The 20,913-nt window shown below is 39.5% G+C and overlaps 1 protein-coding gene across 1 annotated transcript in view; it reads right to left on the reverse strand.

Moving 5' to 3' along the window:
- Nucleotides 1-20,913, reverse strand: part of LOC125451901 (collagen alpha-2(IX) chain-like) — a 66,054-nt gene that overhangs the window by 34,890 nt on the left and 10,251 nt on the right. The window contains exons 4-13 of the mRNA XM_048529634.2: nt 13,690-13,813; nt 11,114-11,504; nt 8,568-8,645; nt 5,125-5,211; nt 4,960-5,013; nt 3,989-4,042; nt 2,919-2,972; nt 2,768-2,821; nt 285-338; nt 107-160 (exon numbers count right to left, since the gene is read on the reverse strand). Of these exons, the coding sequence (XP_048385591.2) occupies nt 107-160; nt 285-338; nt 2,768-2,821; nt 2,919-2,972; nt 3,989-4,042; nt 4,960-5,013; nt 5,125-5,211; nt 8,568-8,645; nt 11,114-11,504; nt 13,690-13,813 (1,004 nt within the window). The remainder of the gene's footprint in view (nt 1-106; nt 161-284; nt 339-2,767; nt 2,822-2,918; nt 2,973-3,988; nt 4,043-4,959; nt 5,014-5,124; nt 5,212-8,567; nt 8,646-11,113; nt 11,505-13,689; nt 13,814-20,913) is intronic.

The following is a 20,913-nucleotide window of genomic DNA, read 5'->3' on the forward strand; positions in this document are numbered from 1 at the left end:
ATGTAACAAATTGTGATTTGAATGGATACAACGGAGCTGTTAACTTCAAACTCCTGGATCAAGTATTTATTTATGTGAAACTGATTGTCTTTTGGAAAGTACTCACCACCTCTCCAGGGGACCCAGCACTGCCTTCTTCACCAGGTTCTCCAGTATCTCCCTTAAAACACATTGTTAACATTAGTATCCTGTTTATTAAATATTGGTGCTCTCAATCTATAACCATAAATTGATGTTAATAAGAACTGATCAAAATTGACAATTATGAACATTGAAGCACTTACCATTTCACCTTTGGGTCCTGGTTCCCCTTGTGGCCCTGAATATCCAGCATCACCCTACAATGTGCAGTCAGTGAAAGAATCATCTCATTATGTGATACCACCTTTATGCTGTCAATGCAGAGGCGAGAACATATTTTCACAAAACAAACTTGTCCGAAGATCAGAGCATTGGAGGTCATTTTCAAACAATTGCCAAATCTTAAAAGGCAGAGTTGGACCAGTTCTCCATATCATACGTCACAGAAGGAAAATGTCAAGTGGTTTCACAATGAGCATCTCACCCACAAATTGTACTGTCCAAATTTAAAGTATTCTCAAAAAACTTACAGTACTTATTGATTTATTTTTGAAATAAATGAACATACCTGCTCCTAGATAATAAGGTAAGAGTAAAATTACTGTTTTCCTATCAAACCTAATCTCTCATTAGAGAAGAGATATGACTGGTGGTGGTTTAACCTAAGGTTCACAATGAGTCAGGTGAGGGGAGAGATTGAGGAGGACGGTTCTTCATAGTTACATCAGCCAGTGCCAAAATTGAATCCACACTGTTGACATCACTTTATATCAAACGAGCCATGCAGCCAACTAAGCAAAACACTTGAATGTAGGGGGTATATTTAAGAAGAACATGGATGAAATAAAACTTGGCTGTGTGGCTGATAACGAGGAAGAAAGCTCTGGATGCCAGAAGATATCAATTAACTTGTCACGCCAGTGTAGAAGCGACAAATGAGCACTGAGAAGTATTGGGAAATACAAAAATCTCAAGAGTGTTTGTCTACAGCCAGGGTGGCACAGTGGTCAGCACTGCTGCCTCACAATGCTGTGGGCCTACATTCAATTCCAACAGAATGTACAAACGCCACACATTCGCCCATGTCTGCGTGGGTTCCCTTTGGGTGCTCTGGTGTCCTGCCACAGTCCAGAGATGTGCAGGTTAGATTGATTGGCCACAGGAAGTGCAATGTCACAGAAATGGGGTGGGTCCAGTTGGGATGCTCGTTGGAGGGTTTGTGTGGACTAGATGGGCAAAATGGCCTGTTTCCCCACTGTATGGATTCTATGAAATCTGGAAGATAGCAAGACAGGTCGTTAAGAAGATATACGTGATACACTCCATTATTAGACAAGGTACAGAATATAAAAGTGGAAATGTTTAAGCTAGAATTGTACATAACACTAATAGAAAAGGTCAGGTCAGACATGTTCTGTGGCAAAAGAAAATGTTAGCAGTTTAAGTCGATATCTTTCACCAAAAATTTGAAAACAAAAAGCATTATAGGTATTAAGCAAGTGAAAGGAGAAGGGTGGGGTGAAATAACAAAAGGAAATAAACATTTAATAGGGTGGAAGACAAGAAAGATCAAATGGCAAAAGAGTTGGTCAAGGGAATTTCAGTTTTCATTCCACAATTACAACATCTATTTGTTTAAACTATCAGTTTTTGCCATTGCTAGAGTGCTGTGTCCTGCCCAAACAAATCAGAGATAGTTCCTGAGAAGACTTACAAGTATGTGGTCAGGAAAACAGGTTTCATGATGAGTAAAGGTTGGAGAGGTTGTGGTTATTTTCTTGGAACAGAGAAAGCCGAGGGGAGATCCAACTGAGGTGTATAAATTTACGTGTGGTTTCAATAGACCAGAGGTCAATAACCAAAGGACATAGATTTAAAGTAATTGCCAGAACAATTACAGGGGAGTTGAAAAATTGTTCACCTAGAGGGTGTTGTGCATCCAAAATTCACAACCTGAAATGCAGGTAATGGAGAAATCATCATTACATACTTGGACATGTATTTGAAAGGCGGTAACTGCAGAGTTGCAAGCAGACAGCTGGATGTGGAACAAGGAAGGACAGTTCGTTTGCAGCTGACACAGGCACAATGGGCTGAATGGCCTTCTTCAATCTGTAAATATTTCTATGCTTCTGAAGTGAACAAAATAATTGATAAAGCTGTTCACCTAAAAGGCTGGAGAGTGTTTTTAAAAAAAATTGTAAAGTACTTGGCGCATTTTACTCTATTAAAGTGAGAGATTTTAAGTGAAATAAAGGACAAAAGGAAGCTTCTGTGGTAGGGCGGAAGACAGGAATGATCAAATAACAAGAGAATTGGTGGTGAGAATCTCATATCAAACTATGGGGGAAGGACGTTTGTGGGGCATTTAGCACAGGAGGCGGCGGTTGTGGCTGCTGGCGGCTAAGTATCCCTGATCACAGGGGGCCCGGTATTCTGTTAAGTTACTTGTAGGGGTTGGGGGATTTCTCTGGTTGGGTACTGTGAGGAGAGGAGTACAGGGTGTGGGATTGGAAGGAAAGGCAGGGATGAATTTCACTGAAAACAATATTGGCTACTTTGAATCTAGTGAGAACTCACTGTCCAATACTGCGCCAAAGGCCATTCAGTTATGCTTAGCCAAAGCCTTTAATAAGTTGGCGTGCATATCCTATAGTCTTTCTTGTGAAAGATATTTTCTCAGTACCTTTTTCCCTTTTGCACCAAGCACACCTTTCTCTCCTGGGGGTCCAGGAACACCCTATAATGCAAAAACAGTTTAACTTTAAAAGTTTACACAATAAGGAAAACTTCCTTCAAAATTTTTATCATTTTTTTAATAAAGGGATTCGTGGTACCATAGCTCCTGAGTAACCTGGATCTCCATGAGAACCCTCTTCACCTTCTTCACCCTAAAAGACGTAAAATCATAGAATCCAAGTGTAAACAAAGGTCATATCTCAGAACCACATTTTCACCAAAGATGTTGTTTATCCTTTTAACCTGTAAAGACACAACTTAATCATAAGTGACCAAGGTCATTTTCTGGGTTATGCTTAATTCCGCTCTCACTATTGAAATTTCTCCTTTTACTTTTGAAGTTTACAATTTCTTTGATTTAATATTAGAAACTGTAATCTTCACTATCAATATTAACTTATTGATAGGCAAAACTAATTAACTGATCAATCCACCATGCATATTAAGAATTATCCTAATAAAAGCAAAATGGTTGCAAATGATAAGTATGCTTCATGTCCTGCGTGTGTCAGATTGTATGCACTGACTAAAATGCATTTTTGCATCACTCAAAGTTCCTCTAACAAATGTCTCTATTCAGTCTTTGTCTGCAGCAGGTAGAAAATTGCTATTGAACAATTCATGCATAACACTTGATATTGTTATTGTACACTATTTAATAATCATAGTCCATTATTACTTTCAGATTTTATTTGCCGAATCTGTGAGACCGTTCTAATAAAGTCTAATCCAATCACAGTTTGATATCCACATGTGAACATCTTTAGAGCAACAGACAGTGGGACCAGGTTGGTCTTTCAATAACAGTGAAAAATCCATTTGCGGTCATTTCCTCTGAGGTCCAGGGTCTCCAAAACACCATGTCACAGACTTGCAAGATCAACTTAACAGTAGTCAAGTCTGGATTATTTTTGTTTTAATGGCTTCAACAGCACAGTAGATCACTTATTCACTGGGCTACACATATACCCTCTTCAAGAAAAAACTGGATGTTAGGAGAATTTTGCTTTTATTAGGATAATATTCAACATTCACTAAAAGTATAAATTCATCCAGATTACCCATTAATGACAAAGAATGCAAAAAAAAATAATCTCAAGATATAAAGCATAAATTCATACATGTAGGATATGAAATGAATTTATCACATATTACAATTAATGTTTACCCTTGGTCCTGGATCACCTCGTCTTCCCTGGGCCCCTTTAAAACCTCGATAACCCTATAACACACACAAACCATTGAATTTTAACATTTATTGGAAACACGTACAGCTGTTACAACATGTACAGAAGTTTGTACAACTGGTAGGAAAAAATTTGAAAGGATTATTCCTGACCAGTACGACTACCACGAACACTGCACCCCTCCAACCACGCAGCAAACACCCCAGTTACCATCCCTGCACAGACTTTCAGAATTATGTCCCACCATGTGGGCTTCTTAGAAGAGGAACTTACTTTCAACATTCATTATATTCTGAATGTTTTCAAAATTACTTTTAATTATCCTTGTCTGAAAGGAGAATCCAGATGGTGTTTTCATAGAAACTATCACACAGGAATTAATGAGACCATCAATGTGGCAGAGCTTAATATCACTGGAAATACACAGATTAATAAAAGACATCCTAGGGATATGAAGTATGGGATGGAGGTAAAACAACAAAATTATACCAAATTACAGGACAATCCAGAAAGTATGGGACAGCTGATTACCCTCATTATTTGTTCAACACTTGTTCTCTCAGCAATTACCACGATTCATCCTTCAGTTTCAAGCAAATTGACGTGACAATTCAAGGTTTACTGTGTGAGACATGATAGAACAGTGATCCATACTATCACATTGGGCCACATCTGAATACCAGTCCCTCAGTTTTGATGACACCTATGCTAATCTAGTAATCTAACAGCATAAAGAGTATATTTTGAAGCACAAAATAATGCAGATTTAATTCAACCCTTGGTAAGTGGAACTATTTACTATCCCAGTTGAAAGGGCACCAAGCTCTTCAAGTAAGTGGACATTGGTGATACATTTAGATAGGCCAGTTCTGTTTTTAAGAAAAATACTTATGTGGATGTGCAGTCCAAGCACAAAAACTAGTGTAGGCCTTCCCAAAGTGACCTTACATACCTTTCTACCCAGAGATCCAGGAAGTCCAGATCTGCCTTTGTCACCTGGATAGCCCTGTAAAAATGATATTTACAGCACCTTTAAATACATGCAAACCTCTGATTTTTAAAAAAAGCATAAAGTTACTCCCTGGAAATTTTCTTGAAAAAGATGAAAGAATCTTACATTTGGACCATGGAATCCAAAGAATCCAGGTCCTGTAGGTCGGCAGGGACATCCTGTTGAAGAGCCAGCAATACTTTGTCTGTCACACTAGATGGATAGTTTAGAATTAATCAAAAGTTTAAAATCAATACAATGTAGTCAGTTTGAGTTTGCAAATATTCAGAAACAATTGAACCAGTTCTCTTTGAAACAGAAAAGCATAAGATTTAATTGCAGAGAGATATGAAGCACCAATTCGAGACAGAAATTAGAAAACACTTCATGTAAAATGTGATACAAATGTGGAAATCTCTTCCACAAGAAAGCAGTTTATAGTCTCATTTGCCTGCATTTGGCTCAAATCCCTCCAAACCTTTCCTATTCATGTACTTGTCCAAATGTCTTTTAAATGTTATAACTGTACCTACATCTACCACTTCCTCTGGCAATTTATTCCACATAAAAATCACTGTGTGTGAGAAAAAAACTGCCCTTCAGGTACCTTTAAATATTTCTCCTCACATCTTTAAAATATGCCCCCTAGCTATTGAACTTTCCCACCCTTGGGAAAAGGCATATGCTATTCACCTTGTCTATACCCCTCATGCCTTTATAAACCTCTAAGGTTACCTCTCAACCTCCGACATTCCAGTGTAAAAGCCTAAGCAGCCTCTCCTTCTAATTCAAAACCTCCAATGCTGGCAACATCCTGGAAAATCATTTCTGAACATTCTCCAACTTAACAAAATACTTCTTTTTCGTGCTTTGCTGGCTTTATCTTCTTTCTGGCTTCGCACCATTCTTTGCAGAATTGTATATATTTTTTTCAATGTGACATTACCATGAACTTTAGTTCACCACAGAGGGTGTATTCTTCTCTGAGAGGATTTCTTTCTGACTAGAATGTAATGCAGATGAATGTTATGGAATGTTTACTGGATGTCTGCCATTGCAACTCAATGAACCTACCTTAACTTCATTTCCATTTCTGTTGGTACACCCTTGTTATAACAAATTTGAAACATTAGAGCGAGACTTCAGCTTCTCTCCTTCACAGGGAATGGGAAGTTCAAATTTTGTTTTTTTCATTTCCACCAAGTCGCTACATGACGATGAAGTCAATGACTCAGTTGATACAAGATCAATTAACAATTTAAATCCAAGAACTATAGATTTACAGAAATTACTTGAGGTCTGATAGCATCAGTGGAGAGAAAACAGGGTTAACGTTTTGAGTCCAATGACCCTTTTTCATAACTAGAAACAGCTTGGGAAAGGTGGCAACAATGCCAATAATGAGGTTTGGGTGAAGGGGACATTGGGAGGAGGGAATGGAGTAAGTGGAAAGGTGGAGACAGAAATCAGAGAGTGGGGGGGGGGGGGGAAGCAAAACAGTATATAGGCATTCAGGGATTAGTGACAATAAGCCAGAGAAGAAGAGAAACTAGATAGGTGATAATGGGGACTTTGAGTAATTAAAAAATGGGTTGGCTGTGCTGGAAGCAGCCAGTTTCGTGACAGCAGCTGGGGGAGCAAGCTGTGGGTAATGAACATGGGAACAGGTGCTCATGTTCTAAAATTGTTAAACCCAATGTTGAGTCCCAAAAAGAGTAAGATACCCAAGCAGAAGATGAGGTGTTGTTCCGAGGGAGGGTCACCAGACCCGAAACTTTAACTCTGATTTTTCTTCACAGATGCCACAAGACCTGCTGAGCTTTTTCAGCAACTTCTGTTTTTGTTGTAGTTGTTGCTCTGGCTTGCATTGAGTCTCATTAGTGCAATGCAGCAGGCCTGACACACAAATGTTAGCATGGGAACATGGTGGTGTATTTAAGTGGCAGGTAACTGGATTCTCAGGGTCATTTTTATTGACCAAGCATAGAGATATGTAATGTTTATCTGTAATTGGGTTTTTATGGCTGAAATGTTTATCCTTTTAAGTATGTCTTATTTCTAACTTTACTATAAACCTCTGTAAGATAATGCAACTTTTCTTCTTTATTCCTCTTTCTGCATCTAAGATTTGTACCTAGGTATTTTGTACCTAAGGTGCTATGGGAGATAACCTTGTAAACTTTTCACTGTAATCCTGTATTTGAATACACATGACAATGAAGGATATTCTATTTTATATCCTGTAAAATCCAGTCAGTGTTTCATCTCAGCAAATACAGTAGACTAGATTGAAAAAAGTGCAGGGAAATTGCTGCTTCACTGGAAATGCGCCTGGAGCCCTGGATAGTGAAAATTGAAGAGGTAAATGGGCAAATGTTGCACCCTCTGCAATTGCATGGATAAGTGTCAAGGGTTTGTGGGAGGTTTTGGGAATGGACAAGGAGTAGACCAGGTGTCCAAAGGGAATGGTCCTTGTGGAATGCTAACAAGGGAGGGGAGGAGAAGGGAACACGTGTCTGGTGGCAGCATCCCACTGGAGGGGGTGGAAATGGTGGCTTATGATCCTTTGAATGTGGATGTTGGTGGGTAGTGGGTGGTAGGTGAGGACCCAAGGGTCCCTATCATTTTTCTGGAGGGAAGGGATGGGGAGAGGATCTTCAGAATAAATAACACCTCTTCGGAGTTGCTATTATTTCTGAAAAAGGATCACTGGACTTGAAATGTTAATAATATTAACAGGGCTTTCCCTGCACAGATGCTGTCGGAGCTGCTGGGTTTCTCCAGTAATCAGTGTATTTTTTTGTTTCAAATCTCCAGCATCCACAGTTCTTTGTTTTATTTTGGCAATAGATTTTTGCTAGCCACTGTTGTTAAGGGTGGACGAATGGAGTTAGGGAATGCATTAGTTATCATTTTAGTAAATAGTTCAGGATGGATTTTATTAGCAATAATTTCATGTTTTGACTCAAGGGATTAAATGGCTGACTGTTAGATCTACACTGCTAGCACCGGTGCACTGGGCTTGATGGAATGGCCTAGTTGAGCATGTCCATCATGCTGAATTCCTGATCTCATCTGCAAAGAAAAGGGAAAGGCAAACACCAAGCTAGTAAAATAAAGAAAGCCAAGCAGCATCTCAGGAGCACAAAAGCTGACGTTTCGGGCCTAAACCCTTCATCAGAGAGGACCCTCTCTGATGAAGGGTCTAGGCCCGAAACGTCAGCTTTTGTGCTCCTGAGATGCTGCTTGGCCTGCTGTGTTCATCCAGCCTCACAATTTATTATCTTGGCATTCTCCAGCATCTGCAGTTCCCATTATCTCAAAATAAAGAAAGCAGTGTTTTATTTCACTTATCTCCTATATCCGCATCTCTTGAAAGCCGAACAACAGCTGAGTTAACAGTGGTTTGAAAATAAATTTGGCACCTGCTCTCTTGAATGAGAAATACAGATGCAAAGAGTGTAACCATCAGTGAAACAAATTAGGCATAGGACAAACTATATATAAACTGAAATGAAAGTGGCCATTTTTCATCATCGAAAGCAAAGCAATAAAGTATCCATACTTACAATACCAGGCAATTCACAGCAGGTTACCTCACTCGCCTTACTTGGGCTTCTATAGACTGTGAATTGTTGTATGTCCACCTGAGATATAGAAGATGTATGCCAGGTGAATTTAAAGAGACATGTAATAAGAATTCCGTCACTGCAATCTGAACCATCATCTGCTTGATTATTTAGGGCAAGAAAAATTAAAGCCTAAATAGAATCCTTACAGTGCAGAAAGTAGCCAATTGACCGATCAAGTCTACACTAACCCTCCCAACAGCATCCCATCCAGATGCAGCCCCTACCCTATCCCCATAACCCCTCATTTACCACGGTTAATACAGCTAGCCTGCACACTAGATGAATACTACGATGCAACTTAGCGTGGCCAATACAGAAGGGAGATTGCAATACACGTGCCAATTACAACTAAAATCTAAACCTAAAATCTAAACCTAAAATCTAACCTGCACATCCTTGGATTGCGGGAGGAAACTGGGGCACGTAGAGGAAATTCATGCAGATATAGGGGAATATGCAAATGCCACACTACAGTCACCCAAGGCTGGAATCAAACCTAGGTTCCTGGCATTTGTGAAGCAAAAGTGCTAATCACTGAGCCCCTGCACCATCCTAAAAGTACTGTTGAGCCTGACTTTAATTCCTTCAAAACCCTTTTATTTGTGCAGAGTTTGAAAGTGGGCCAGAAGTATCAAATTATAATGATGTATTGCTGAGTTTCTGCACTTTAACAATGCGTAGTTAACAATGTATGTGTGGTCATTGATTAAATAAGCAGTTTTATCTTTTTGGTCCAAATGCATAATACTAATTTAGATTTTGCGGTCAGTGGCAAAGCATTTGTGAATTATAGAATGCTGACCACAATGGTCTTGTAATCTCTTTCCCTGTTCCTAATGTAAGTCTAAGCTGGTGCTAAATCAAGAGAATGTCTTGAGATGCAGCAGTAGTGATGTCAACAAAAAGAAATAGCCACATCAAAATATGCATAAATAACATACAAGGGAGTTAAAAGCATCATTAAACTTCATTTCTAATTAAAACTTTCAGATGTTAAACAAACAATTGTGTCTAGATTATGATATGAGTGAAATCAAAAATAAACACACTTCAAAAATATTATTTTGAAAATGGGCCATTGTTTTATCACAATGGAAAGCATGGGCATTTCATAAATATAGAATTATTCATCCCAGGCAAGAGAGACGGTGTTCAAGAGTATTCATGAAGTGCGTACACCATTAAGAACCTTCTTTAAATAACGTGTAACTTTTTCCAAGTGCTTTTGCAGAGAGACTAATAGGGTCTGAGTGGAAGTCCCCTTAACAATTCAACACCATATCTTCTAGTGGAGTATAGAATCACTGACAGCAACTTTGAAATGTGCATATTATTGTGAGCATGCGCAGATTCCTAGAATTGGTGTCCATTTCAGAGTCATAATACTGGGAAAACTGATGATTTCAGAATCATTACTACTGCAAAGTCCATGCCAAGATTCAACATTATTTGATGCTACAATGAAATAAAAAGCAAAAGGCAACTAATCCTCTTGCAAAAATTAAGCTAATTCGTGATATTAAATTTTATGATAATCTATATATTTTGCAACTTGATGTGGTATTCGCAGCACTGAACTTTATAAATGGTGCCTTGCTTCTGCCTTATTGCCCAATGTATTAAAAGCATTGATATTACCAATCTATATAAATACCTTCACTTGCTTCAAGCCACCTCTCATTATTAAAATGACGAGCTATGAAATTGGGTAAGTGCAATTTACTACAAATTGCTCTCAGTCAAAGAATGTGGAAAATCATAATAATTTAGAAAATAATAATATAGAATGTCTTAGAATATTTAGAATTGCCAAATTATATTTGATTTATAATCATAAAACACTGGAAAATATCAATGCTTTTAAAATTTCACAATTTTATAGGCCTATCAGGTTGTATCAAAAATCCAATCTTGGCTATAGTTAACAGAAAGTCATACTGCACGGAAACAGACTATTCGATCCAACTTCTCCATGCAAACAAAGTTTCACCAACTATCAGAGATAATGGGAACTGCAGATGCTGCTGAATCCAAGGCAACAAGGTGTAGAGCTGGATGAACACAGCAGGCCAAGCAGCAGAGGAGCAGGAAAGCTGACATTTTGGGCCTAGACCCCTGTCCCACTTGCCTGCATTTGGCCCATAGGCCTTGAAACCTTTCCTATTGATGTACCTGTCCAAATGTTTTTTAAATGTTGTAATTGTATGTGCATCCACCACTTCCTCTGGCAGTTCATTCCACATACAAATCATCCTCTGAAAATGTTGCCCCTCAGGTCCCTTTCAAATCATTCTCCTTTCAGATTAAAGTTATAGTTTTGGACTCACCTAACGTGTGGAGACCTAGGCTAGTCACCTTATCTATGCCCCTCATGATTTTAGAAAACTCCACAAGGTCACCCCTCAATCACCTATGCTGCAGTGAAAAAGTATAGTTGTGTGGCTAAGAGGTGAAGTGAACAAATGGATATGAAAGATACTTACTGGAAGTGTAGTATTGCTCCTTGCTCCTGTAGCTAAAATAGTAGCTCCACCTGTGCCAATGAATCCGTGTTGTTGAATGGGAGCTGTGCCAACCTGCTGACAATCAATAAATAGAGTCAGCTGGGTTTTTGTGGCACTAAGTGAGAGCTTGTGCCAGTCCTGGTTAAATAGCTGTCCCACATTCTCAAAAGTGATGACCTCCTCTCCTACTGCTGCCGCATTGTAGAGCTCAACAGCATTGGTCTCACCATACAGTCGGAGTCGGAACTGCTCATTGTCATATCTGTCAGTTATCTCCCACAGATTCCATACCACGTTAGGGGTATTTTCTCTCATTCTAAAGGTTGTGACCACTGAAAATTCTTTGGGGAACCCATACGGATGAACAAATCTGAAACATGTGCAAAACAGAAATCAATCTTCTTCATGCAATTGCAAGCAATATATTTCAAACACAAAATGATGAGAACTTTCTGACTTTTTATTGAAGGAACACTGCTGACCAGTGTCATTCACAATGCTCTATTAATAAACAGCACCTCAGTGAGATAAGCATGAGTTCTTTCAACACAATGGGGGGTATTTTAAACACCAAAAATATTTAGGGTTGGGTCAGCTGGGGTTTAAAAACATTAGAAGTCCGATTTCTGACCCCAACTCTCTCTTAATGCATCCATATTTTTTTTTAAAAAGGTAGGTAACCAAGCACTCCCAGAAGATGGGTTGTATGTTAAAATATTATCATCAGGTAGCTCACCTTAAATGATATTTTTAATTCTAGCTCTCCTTATGGTTGATAGGTCTTGAAAAATTTGGTATCTAAGGGTTGGTGATATCTGGATATGTCCTCCGATATCCAGTTTACTTGCCTCATCCAACCCCATGCAATTCCTTCTCTTATGCCTTCTGGCTGTGATCTTCATTTGACCCTTATTGTGGCTTAATATCTTGTCCCTGAGACAAAATCTACCTTTTTAGGCTTCATTCTGTCAGCGCTCTCATTCCTGATCTCCCTCCTCAAACTTTGGCTTTTCCAATTTCCTTCCTCTCCATTCCCCATCTGTGCCCTTGTGTGGAAAGCTTCAACCAATCAGTCTCCCCATCTACGTAGCTATGGCTGAGAAATCAGAATCAAAACTTTGTGCTTGAATCCTACAGTTAATTTTGACAAGGATGAGAGAAACAAATTATTCTGGGTTTCCCAGTTGGAGAATTGCCCTACACTCCAAGGCTCCCTACTCACATCAAACTAAGATCAGGACCAATGAACTCCAGAATTTGGCTGGAAGGTCCGGGATAAACCAAACAAAGGCTACTTTCTCTCCAGGAAAGAAGAGGCAAAAATGAAATGACTGGTCACCAGTGGTTCCTTTTACACACTCTTATTGTGAAGTGAATATTAGAGCGGAAACTAAAGTTCCTTCTAATTGCGTTTATAATGTGTATATGTTAAAACACAAAATAAAAATCAGCAAATAAAACAAAAAACTGCAGATCCTGGAGATCTGAAACAAAAACAAATTGCTGGTAAAACTGACCAAATCTGAAAGCACCTGTGGAAGAAAGCAGAGATAATGTTTCAAGTCCAGTGTTCTGATGGCGAATCACTGGACTGGAAATGTTAACTCTGCTTTCTTCCAATAGATGCAGTGAAGTCAGCAAAAATGTTGTTTGTGTTCTACTTTGTCTGAACATTTGATGCATGTTACAGAGGCATAAAAACAGTTAATGACACTCAGAGATAAATATGATGTGTTCAAAAATACATCCACAGAATGGGCCTCAGCCTCAAAGCAAGATGTTAGGCTGGTATCCACATTATTGCAGGTTTCTATCCATTTCATGTGGAATAGAAACTCAACATTTGCCTGGACCGGTGGTTTGACACCTTCCTGCTCTAGAATTGAATCAGAAAAGCTGCAGTATTTTCTCAATTTTAATTCGGAATCAGGAGCTTCCATAGGGACAAAAACTTTTGCTTTTAAATATCAAAAACTATTGACCATTACCTTGATAATAATATACTCTCTGATTCATTACTACTAATATTTTGACAGTGGTGCTTGCAATGGATGCTTTAATTATGGAAATATTTTAACCTTGCATCACAACTTAGTGGAAAAGGCAATGGTAATTAATGCAAAACAGTTCTCTTAATATTTGAATCAATTTTACAGTAGTTACTATATCGACATGCCTATTCATTTAGGAATTTGTCCAGAAACAAAGTATCCTAACAAAATAAGCTGATAATGAAATTCAAGAGATGATCTTTCTAAAATATTTTATAGCAAGTGGGAACATTCACCTTGTAAATTGGTTATAAATGTACAGTGAGTTGCACATAGTTAAGAAAGAGCTATTGGAGGGGAGGTTTTTTTAAACAGTGGTCCTTTCATTTAACTGTTTTGACGATGAGTATACACATGTAGCAAGAGGCAATTATAGATATCTGCATATTAATCTTTACATTTATACAGTGCCTATAATTCAGTGAACTTGACTATCTGTAATGCATTTAAGAATGTCTGATGATTTATACGAAGGCAAAGCTGACCTTCTTTGATATTACGTACCTTGATTCTCTCCTAATCTGTACACTTGGCTCTAGGCGATAAGCCTTTAAGTTAATTAGGGATCCTTCCACTTCGTAGACACCAACTATACTTGACAGTCCTAATGCTTCCAACATGTCAGTAACTGGAAGAGGGGAAAATTCAACTAATACCAAGTCCAAAGATAATTATCCAATTTACATAGTAATGCTAAGTGAGCATTATGCATCTTTATACTTGAGCATTGCAGTCTTGGAGCGAAACTAGCTTAGAGCTGATAGGAAGTGATAAAATCCTTTTGGATAATTGCATTGGAGCCTCTTCATTTTGCAAACTTTTAACTGAAAGTTGCAAGATCAGTTTAGCAGGAAGAATTAGAAAACCTTCAATCACCTTTTTTAAAAATGATGGTCTAAGGAACAACATAACAATGATCATTGCACATCACACTGAAAAATACTTTTAAAAATAGCACAGGCAAGTCTGTTGTAGCCTAACTCGAAGTTAAAGGGCAAACCAAGTATTCTGGAGAGCAGCATGGAAAATGTTAGATAGCAAGATTGTTTAAAACATTCAGAAGCTAATGCTAAGCTAGTGGGTACCAAGCATTTATGCTTTATAGTAACATAACACTATATTGATGTCTCACGTTATATTTAAGATACAACTTTAAGAATTCATGAGACATGCCCCAATAGTCCCAAGATATCACTGTAACTGAATCACCATGAACATGAGGTATATTTTGCAACCTGGTGTACGCCAGTAATTAACAAAATGCAAGATCACCTTGGGATCTTTGTAGCCAGCGTGTTTTAGTATATGGATAGTGTTTCAAATGCTTGTTGGCAAAGCTACGAGTATTGATGTTGTTATGAGCTGACAATTAATCATAGAATCCCTACAGTGTGGAAGCAGACTGTTCAGCCCATCGAGTCCACATTGCCCCTCCGATGACCAGCATACCCAGACTCACCTCTCTACCTTATCCTTGTAACCCTACAATTCCCATGGCTTATCCACCTAGCCAGGAATCAAACCTGGGTCCCTGGTGCTGTGAGGCAACAGTGAAAACCACTGAGCCACCGTACCGCCTTAACAATGGAATATGAATGGAAGATGATACAATGCACTGTTCTTTAAAGTGTAATTAAGTTTTTTTTTAAATCCCAGATTTACTCATATCATCCTTTGCCAAGTGTTCTGATCATAAGCTGTTCTATTATGGAGAAGTCCAGATTGGATCTCATATTTGGACAGTTCCGTTCTTGCAGTGCATTTGGGTAAGTTGATATCACCGTTAACTGATAATGTTCTGTGAAAACTAGTACAAATACTATTTCATAAGAAAGCAGTTTTACGAAAATAGAAAATTATATTGAAAAGGCTTTGACTTTGAAATTAAAGACATTTATGCAGTTAAAGGTTTCTAAATGATTGATTTCCATTTGCACAGTTCAAACTTTGTTTTAGAAATTATTTAACTTTAAAACAACAGTATCTTGCTTCCTTACATTTTCTTAATTCATTCTCCATTTAAAAATGTTTCAGCCTTTTTTTTAAGAAAATGTATACATATGTATCATGATTGTGTTCAAAAGCTGTTTGGTATTTGTAATGGGTTGAAAATGTAACAATGAGACACTGCGCAACCATTTAAACTTTTTGTTGTAACTATCTTGAAACATTATAATTTCAAAGGACTCCTCATTAGCCACACCAGATAAAACAGTTCAATTTAAAGTTCAAAGTTCCACTTGCTTTATTATAGTAGGTAGAGTGAGGGAGGGGAAGACTGGTTGGAGGGAGTTGAATGACATTAAACATGTATATTACTAACTGTCAATGAATATGTACGAGAGTTCCATTTCATCAACACCATTGCTGCAGCATGTAACATATTCATTGGGAAGCTATAGTTTCCCAATGAGGAAATACTTAAAATAAAAAAAATTTTTCTCATTATATCCCTTAGGGCAAGATTCAATTGCTGTAAAAGACCCATCAGAAGTTTGCAAAGTTAGAGAAGAGTATTCACATGTAACTTGCAACATTCACCACCATGAAAATTGCACTTGTACAGTAACTTCAAGGTACATAATCATGCCAACGAACTCTCAATAGAGGAAAGAAACAAGTGTACAGTCTTTGTCAGAGATGCAGCAGGGTGTGCAACGGCTTGCACATGAAACTCCAATTTAAGAAAGATCCTAAAAGTGACGAAAGTAGGAAAGAGATGGAATGGATTAAGGGGGGAGTCCAAGTCGGCCTGAGGATACTGACTATTCTGCCACAAAAGGTGCATCGGGGAGGAGAGTACTACACAGTTGGTCTGAGTCAAAGGATACAGGGGGTTACAAAAATAAGGTGGAATGGACTGTTATGAATGAAGACAAGAATTTTAAGTATAATCTGTTATTGAATGGAAAACACACACAAATAATAGAAAATATATATAACATTGGGAGTTCAAACAGGATTAAACAGAATGCAAAAACCGAGTCCACTCTGGACAAAAATCAAGAGGATGGAGCCAAGAGTAGATCTATGGGAAGCTCCTTGAGGGTGTTGGAGGTCCACACAAACTATCTCAAATTTTGAGGGATCTTCAACATATGGCAGAAAGGGAATACTCATGGGTTCCAGAACAGTCAAAAAGCCTGTTGCGGAATGAGCACTCCTGCACTATTTGCAGCTTTCATACGGTTCATGTCAGGAATGTTGTACCTACCCAAACTTTATATGTCATTGGGCTTGACCCTGTGTCGACCATGCCTCTTACCCATGCAGGGCCACTCCCATGGTTCTTACACCAAACTTCATCCCCTCAAGTAAATTATCTCTTAGCAGAGTCTTGCATCCAGCATTGGCATTTCTGATGTTATTTCACCCTCCCCCAGATCAACAAAGATCAGATTTAACCTGGTGTGGAATCTTCTCCCCATTAGCAACTCTGCTGGAGCTAGTTGTATGAGAGATGGTCATATCATCAAATAGGAACTGGGACAGTTTGGTACCTAGTTAGGACTGCTCTTTCCACCAGCCCTCTGGATGATGGATGGTATGGAGCTGTCTTAAGATGTCAAATACCATTTGACTTTAGGAAATACTCAAGTTCCCTACTGGTGAACAGTGGCCTGTTATCCATGACCAACACTTCTGGGAGTTTGTGTATTGCAAAAGATGCAGTTTCTCCATCATCTCCCTGCATTTGACAAATGAACTCTATGCACATTCAGCCTCTTTGAGTGGGTGTCCGCAATGACGGAGATCATTAAGCCTATGAAAGGACTGGCATAGCCAATCTGAAACCGAGTCCAGGGTTTACCCAGCCATTTCCACGAATGTGGAGGAGCTGCTAGCAGTAATTTTTGTCCATGTTGTCACTCTGGACACTGCCCCACCAATGTCTTCATCCAACTCTGGCCACCAGACATAACTTCTCACCAACATCTTCATTTTGGATGAGTCTGGAGTTCAGCCAGTATCTAGTGACGGACTTTGTTTGGGGCAATCACACTTGGCACCCACAATAACATACCAACCACTACTGTGATCTGGCTTCTCTGGGTTCAGAAATGTCTCAATTCTGTTTGTGATGACCCTTTGGATTCCCCCATCACTACCAGCTGTTTCAGTTTTGCCAGGACCGGATCTTTCTGCATCCAAAGTCTGATATTATCAGCCTTTGTATGCCCAGAAAATTTAAAACCATTATGGGCTATTGGTGCACCATCTGTGGTGTACTTGCCAGTTGGAGGCGGCACAACACATTTGCTTCTGCTAATGGACGGTGTAATTATACACACTGAGTATTAGAGCTCACCTCTGATTTTGACCCAAAGCTATGGGTGGCACAGCCTTGTCCTCTAAGTAGACCTAGCAGGGGTTTGTGGTCTGTTATTATTACAGATTTATGTCCATAAAATAACTGGTGGAACTTCCTGACTCAAAGTACGACCGCCAAACCTTCCTGCTATATCAGGGTGTACTTAGGCTCTGCAATTAGCCAAAGTTATGGATGCAAATGCCACTAGGCATTCTTCGCCATTGGGCCACCAATGAGCTAATACTACCTCAATGCCGTACAAAGAAGCATCGCATGTCAATACCAGATCTCACTTGGGATCACAGTGTGCCAACACCTTACAGGATGATAGCTGTTTCTTCCCTTCACTGAAAACTATGGCTTGGCTACCTGCCCATTTCCAAGGCTGACCTTTTTTTTTAAGGAGTTGATGTAAAGGTGCTGGGATGGAGGCCAGGTTCTGTATCGACTTTCTGTAATAATTCATGAACCCAAGGAAAGCTCTGGTACAAACATGGGAGAGAGGGCACCATTAATCACCCTCGCATTATCCAACAGGCGTAACCCAATTTTATCAATTCTGTAGCTCAAGTAGGTCACTTGTGGTGCCTGGGAGACACATTTTTCCCTTCTAACGATGTATGCCCACCTGGGAAAAATGTCTAAGCATTATGTCCAAGTTCTCTAAATGCTCTGTTTGATTTTTGCTGTTATTAACACATCATGCAAATAAATGGTAGCTTGGGGTAGACCTTGCAAAAGGTTCTGTCATCTGCTGAAAAGTTGCACAGGCTGATGATAGCCTAAATGTCAGTCTCGCATACTGGTAAAAACTCTTATGGATATTTATTGTATTGTATTTCTGAGAATCCCCACAAAATCACAATTTTATGTACACATGGCTCATGTCCAGTTTCATGAAAGACAGTCTCCCCCCACCCCCGACTCTGGCCAGATTTGCATATAAATCCTCAATGCAAGCAGGGATTGGGATTTTTCCAGCTGCAAGAAGCAGTTTACCATTTGTTTGAAATTCCCGCAAAGGTGAACCAACCCATCAGGCTTCACAATCAGGATGACTGGTGCTGCCCATTCCTCAAACTGCACTGGTTTAATGATTCTTTCATTTTCTAGCCTCCTGACTTCTGTCACTACTTTTGTCCATAAGGCAAATGACACTGGACAGGCCTTGCAGATTTGTGGTATTGTTACTGGTCAACATGTAGGATGGCCTTGGTTTTTGATGGTCTCCGGACCTTCCTGAAAAACTTGTGGGTATTTAATTGGGACTTCACTCAGGCAGCCATTTTCTAATTGAAAAATATTGATCAATCTGGGTGAACCTTTCTGAACCAATTTTGTCGCACTAATCTTGGGCTCATAGGAGACTGGAACCAAAGTTGTACCCTGAATCTATAAAGGTTCTCAGTCTAGCCAAGGTCTTACACAAACTTAAGGGTTGGAGTCCAGAGCGAGCTTCGCTAAAGATTGGTTCTGCACTCACTAAAACAGTCGCACCAGTATTGACCTCCACTAGAACTAGGTCATTTCTGAAGAAGGGTAAAGACTCGAAACGTTAGCTTTCCTGCTCCTCTGATGCTGCTTGGCCTCTGTGTTCATCCAGTTCTACATCTTGTTACCTCGGATTCTCTAGCAGCGGCAGTTCCTACTATCACCACCATTTAATCAGACGCTTATTTTGATTGGCTCTGCTTTGGATGTCGCTAAATAATTTAACTGTTTCAAACCAGATGTAGGTAGACTGTCTAGGGTATACACCCTCCTGGGTACTATGAGTTCTCACACTCAATTTAGGTCCAGTGGGACTCTTTTGCTATCTCAAGCCCACATACTGGTAGCAACTACAATACCTTGCCAGTCCAGATCCTGAAGAAAATTTTAACTGTTTGGCTGAGACTTGGCTTTGTTTTGGAGTTTTGCTGTGGGCTGACTAAGAATCCCTCTGACCAGGATATGTCCTGTGTGAGGCTATGCAATTGTCTTCACTCAAGCGGTCCTCCCCCAGCTCAGTCAGGGTGTCCACTTCTATCTGAATACGCTGCAATTCATATGCTCCATTTGCCGCATTTTCCAATGATAAAGCCAGTTGTAATATCTGTTGTAGTCCAGTTGAGCTTCAGCTAGTAACCATGCAAATGCATTTACATCATTAATCCCACATACCTCTCAGCATCTCATTAATGGTTAACCCAAAGTCACATGCCTCTGCCAGCACCTCTTAACCTCGTCAAAAATCCCAGTACAGATTTCCTAGTTCTTGAACTGTCCAGTAAAACTGACACTGTCTCAGAATTTGAGGTGGTTTGGGGTTGTAATATTCCATTACTAAATCAGTCAATTCTTGCAATTGGTTTTAGTATCTGGCTCCTCCTGGAAAGTTAGGCTCCTATTAACCATAAAAGCTGCAGCTCTACAAGGTGGCAGGAAAATTATTCTTTGCTTTTCATCTGTCCCAATGTTATTTGGCCAGAAAAAATGGTGCATTCTTTCCACATACTGTGTCCATTCTTTGACAGCAAGATTGGATGAGTCAAGCTTTGTAAGTAATGGCATGACGCCAGAAATGCTTACCCCACCTCAAAGATGACTGTGACAAGCGAATTTCTTCAGGACCATGCTTTTCTCTCAGCGCCACTAAAATAATTACACAGAGGCTGGTATCCCATCACCAAGTCTTCCTCTACTTACACATGGAGAGTCCTTGACACTGATCCAGCTCCCTCAGTCAACTGATGTCTGACACTCCTGTTTTTATCTGTCAGCCAGGGGTCCCTCATTTGTCCAAGTTAATAGCCCCAATAAGAGAACTCATTCTGTGAGGTCCAACTGGCTGATCTCATTACCCTCACTACAAATCCGACAGCCAAGTGTATTTTCTGGCAACCTATTTGCCAATGAGGTTTCCATTCCTTTAAGAGCAGATCCCATTTCTAAGAGACGCCAGTCAGAAGGCCTGCAGTGCATCAGTTCCAATAGCCCTACTGGGAGCAGCAGCCAATGCAGGGAGCTGAAAGATTCATTTATAAATACTGGCCTCACAGCAAGCCAAGAGGGTTTGAGGATCATGGGAAGCAATCAAACATGAAGTAGAGTTGTAATGAGGGGAGACAATGGTTGTTGAAAGTAGTAGCAATGAAGACTAACAAAGGGTCATTGCTAGTGATGGCACAAAGAGACCCTTAATTAGCTTCTGAGAGTGTGCGTGACTGTGAGTGTCTTTTGTCCACATTCCCTGCCACTGGCAAAATACTATGGTAACAGGAAGGAAAAGGCATTCCATAACCCCTTCCTGCACCTTGTTATTTTCTAAAGCCTCTGTAAGGCCCGTATAATCCTGGCAAGTAAATGAATCAAGGCAGTAGCTGTAGGATTTCCATTGACACTAATAAATTACAGTATAGTAATTACACTATAGT

This window comes from Stegostoma tigrinum, chromosome 5, assembly GCF_030684315.1.
Source record: "Stegostoma tigrinum isolate sSteTig4 chromosome 5, sSteTig4.hap1, whole genome shotgun sequence".
NCBI classification, from domain to species: Eukaryota; Metazoa; Chordata; class Chondrichthyes; order Orectolobiformes; family Stegostomatidae; genus Stegostoma; species Stegostoma tigrinum.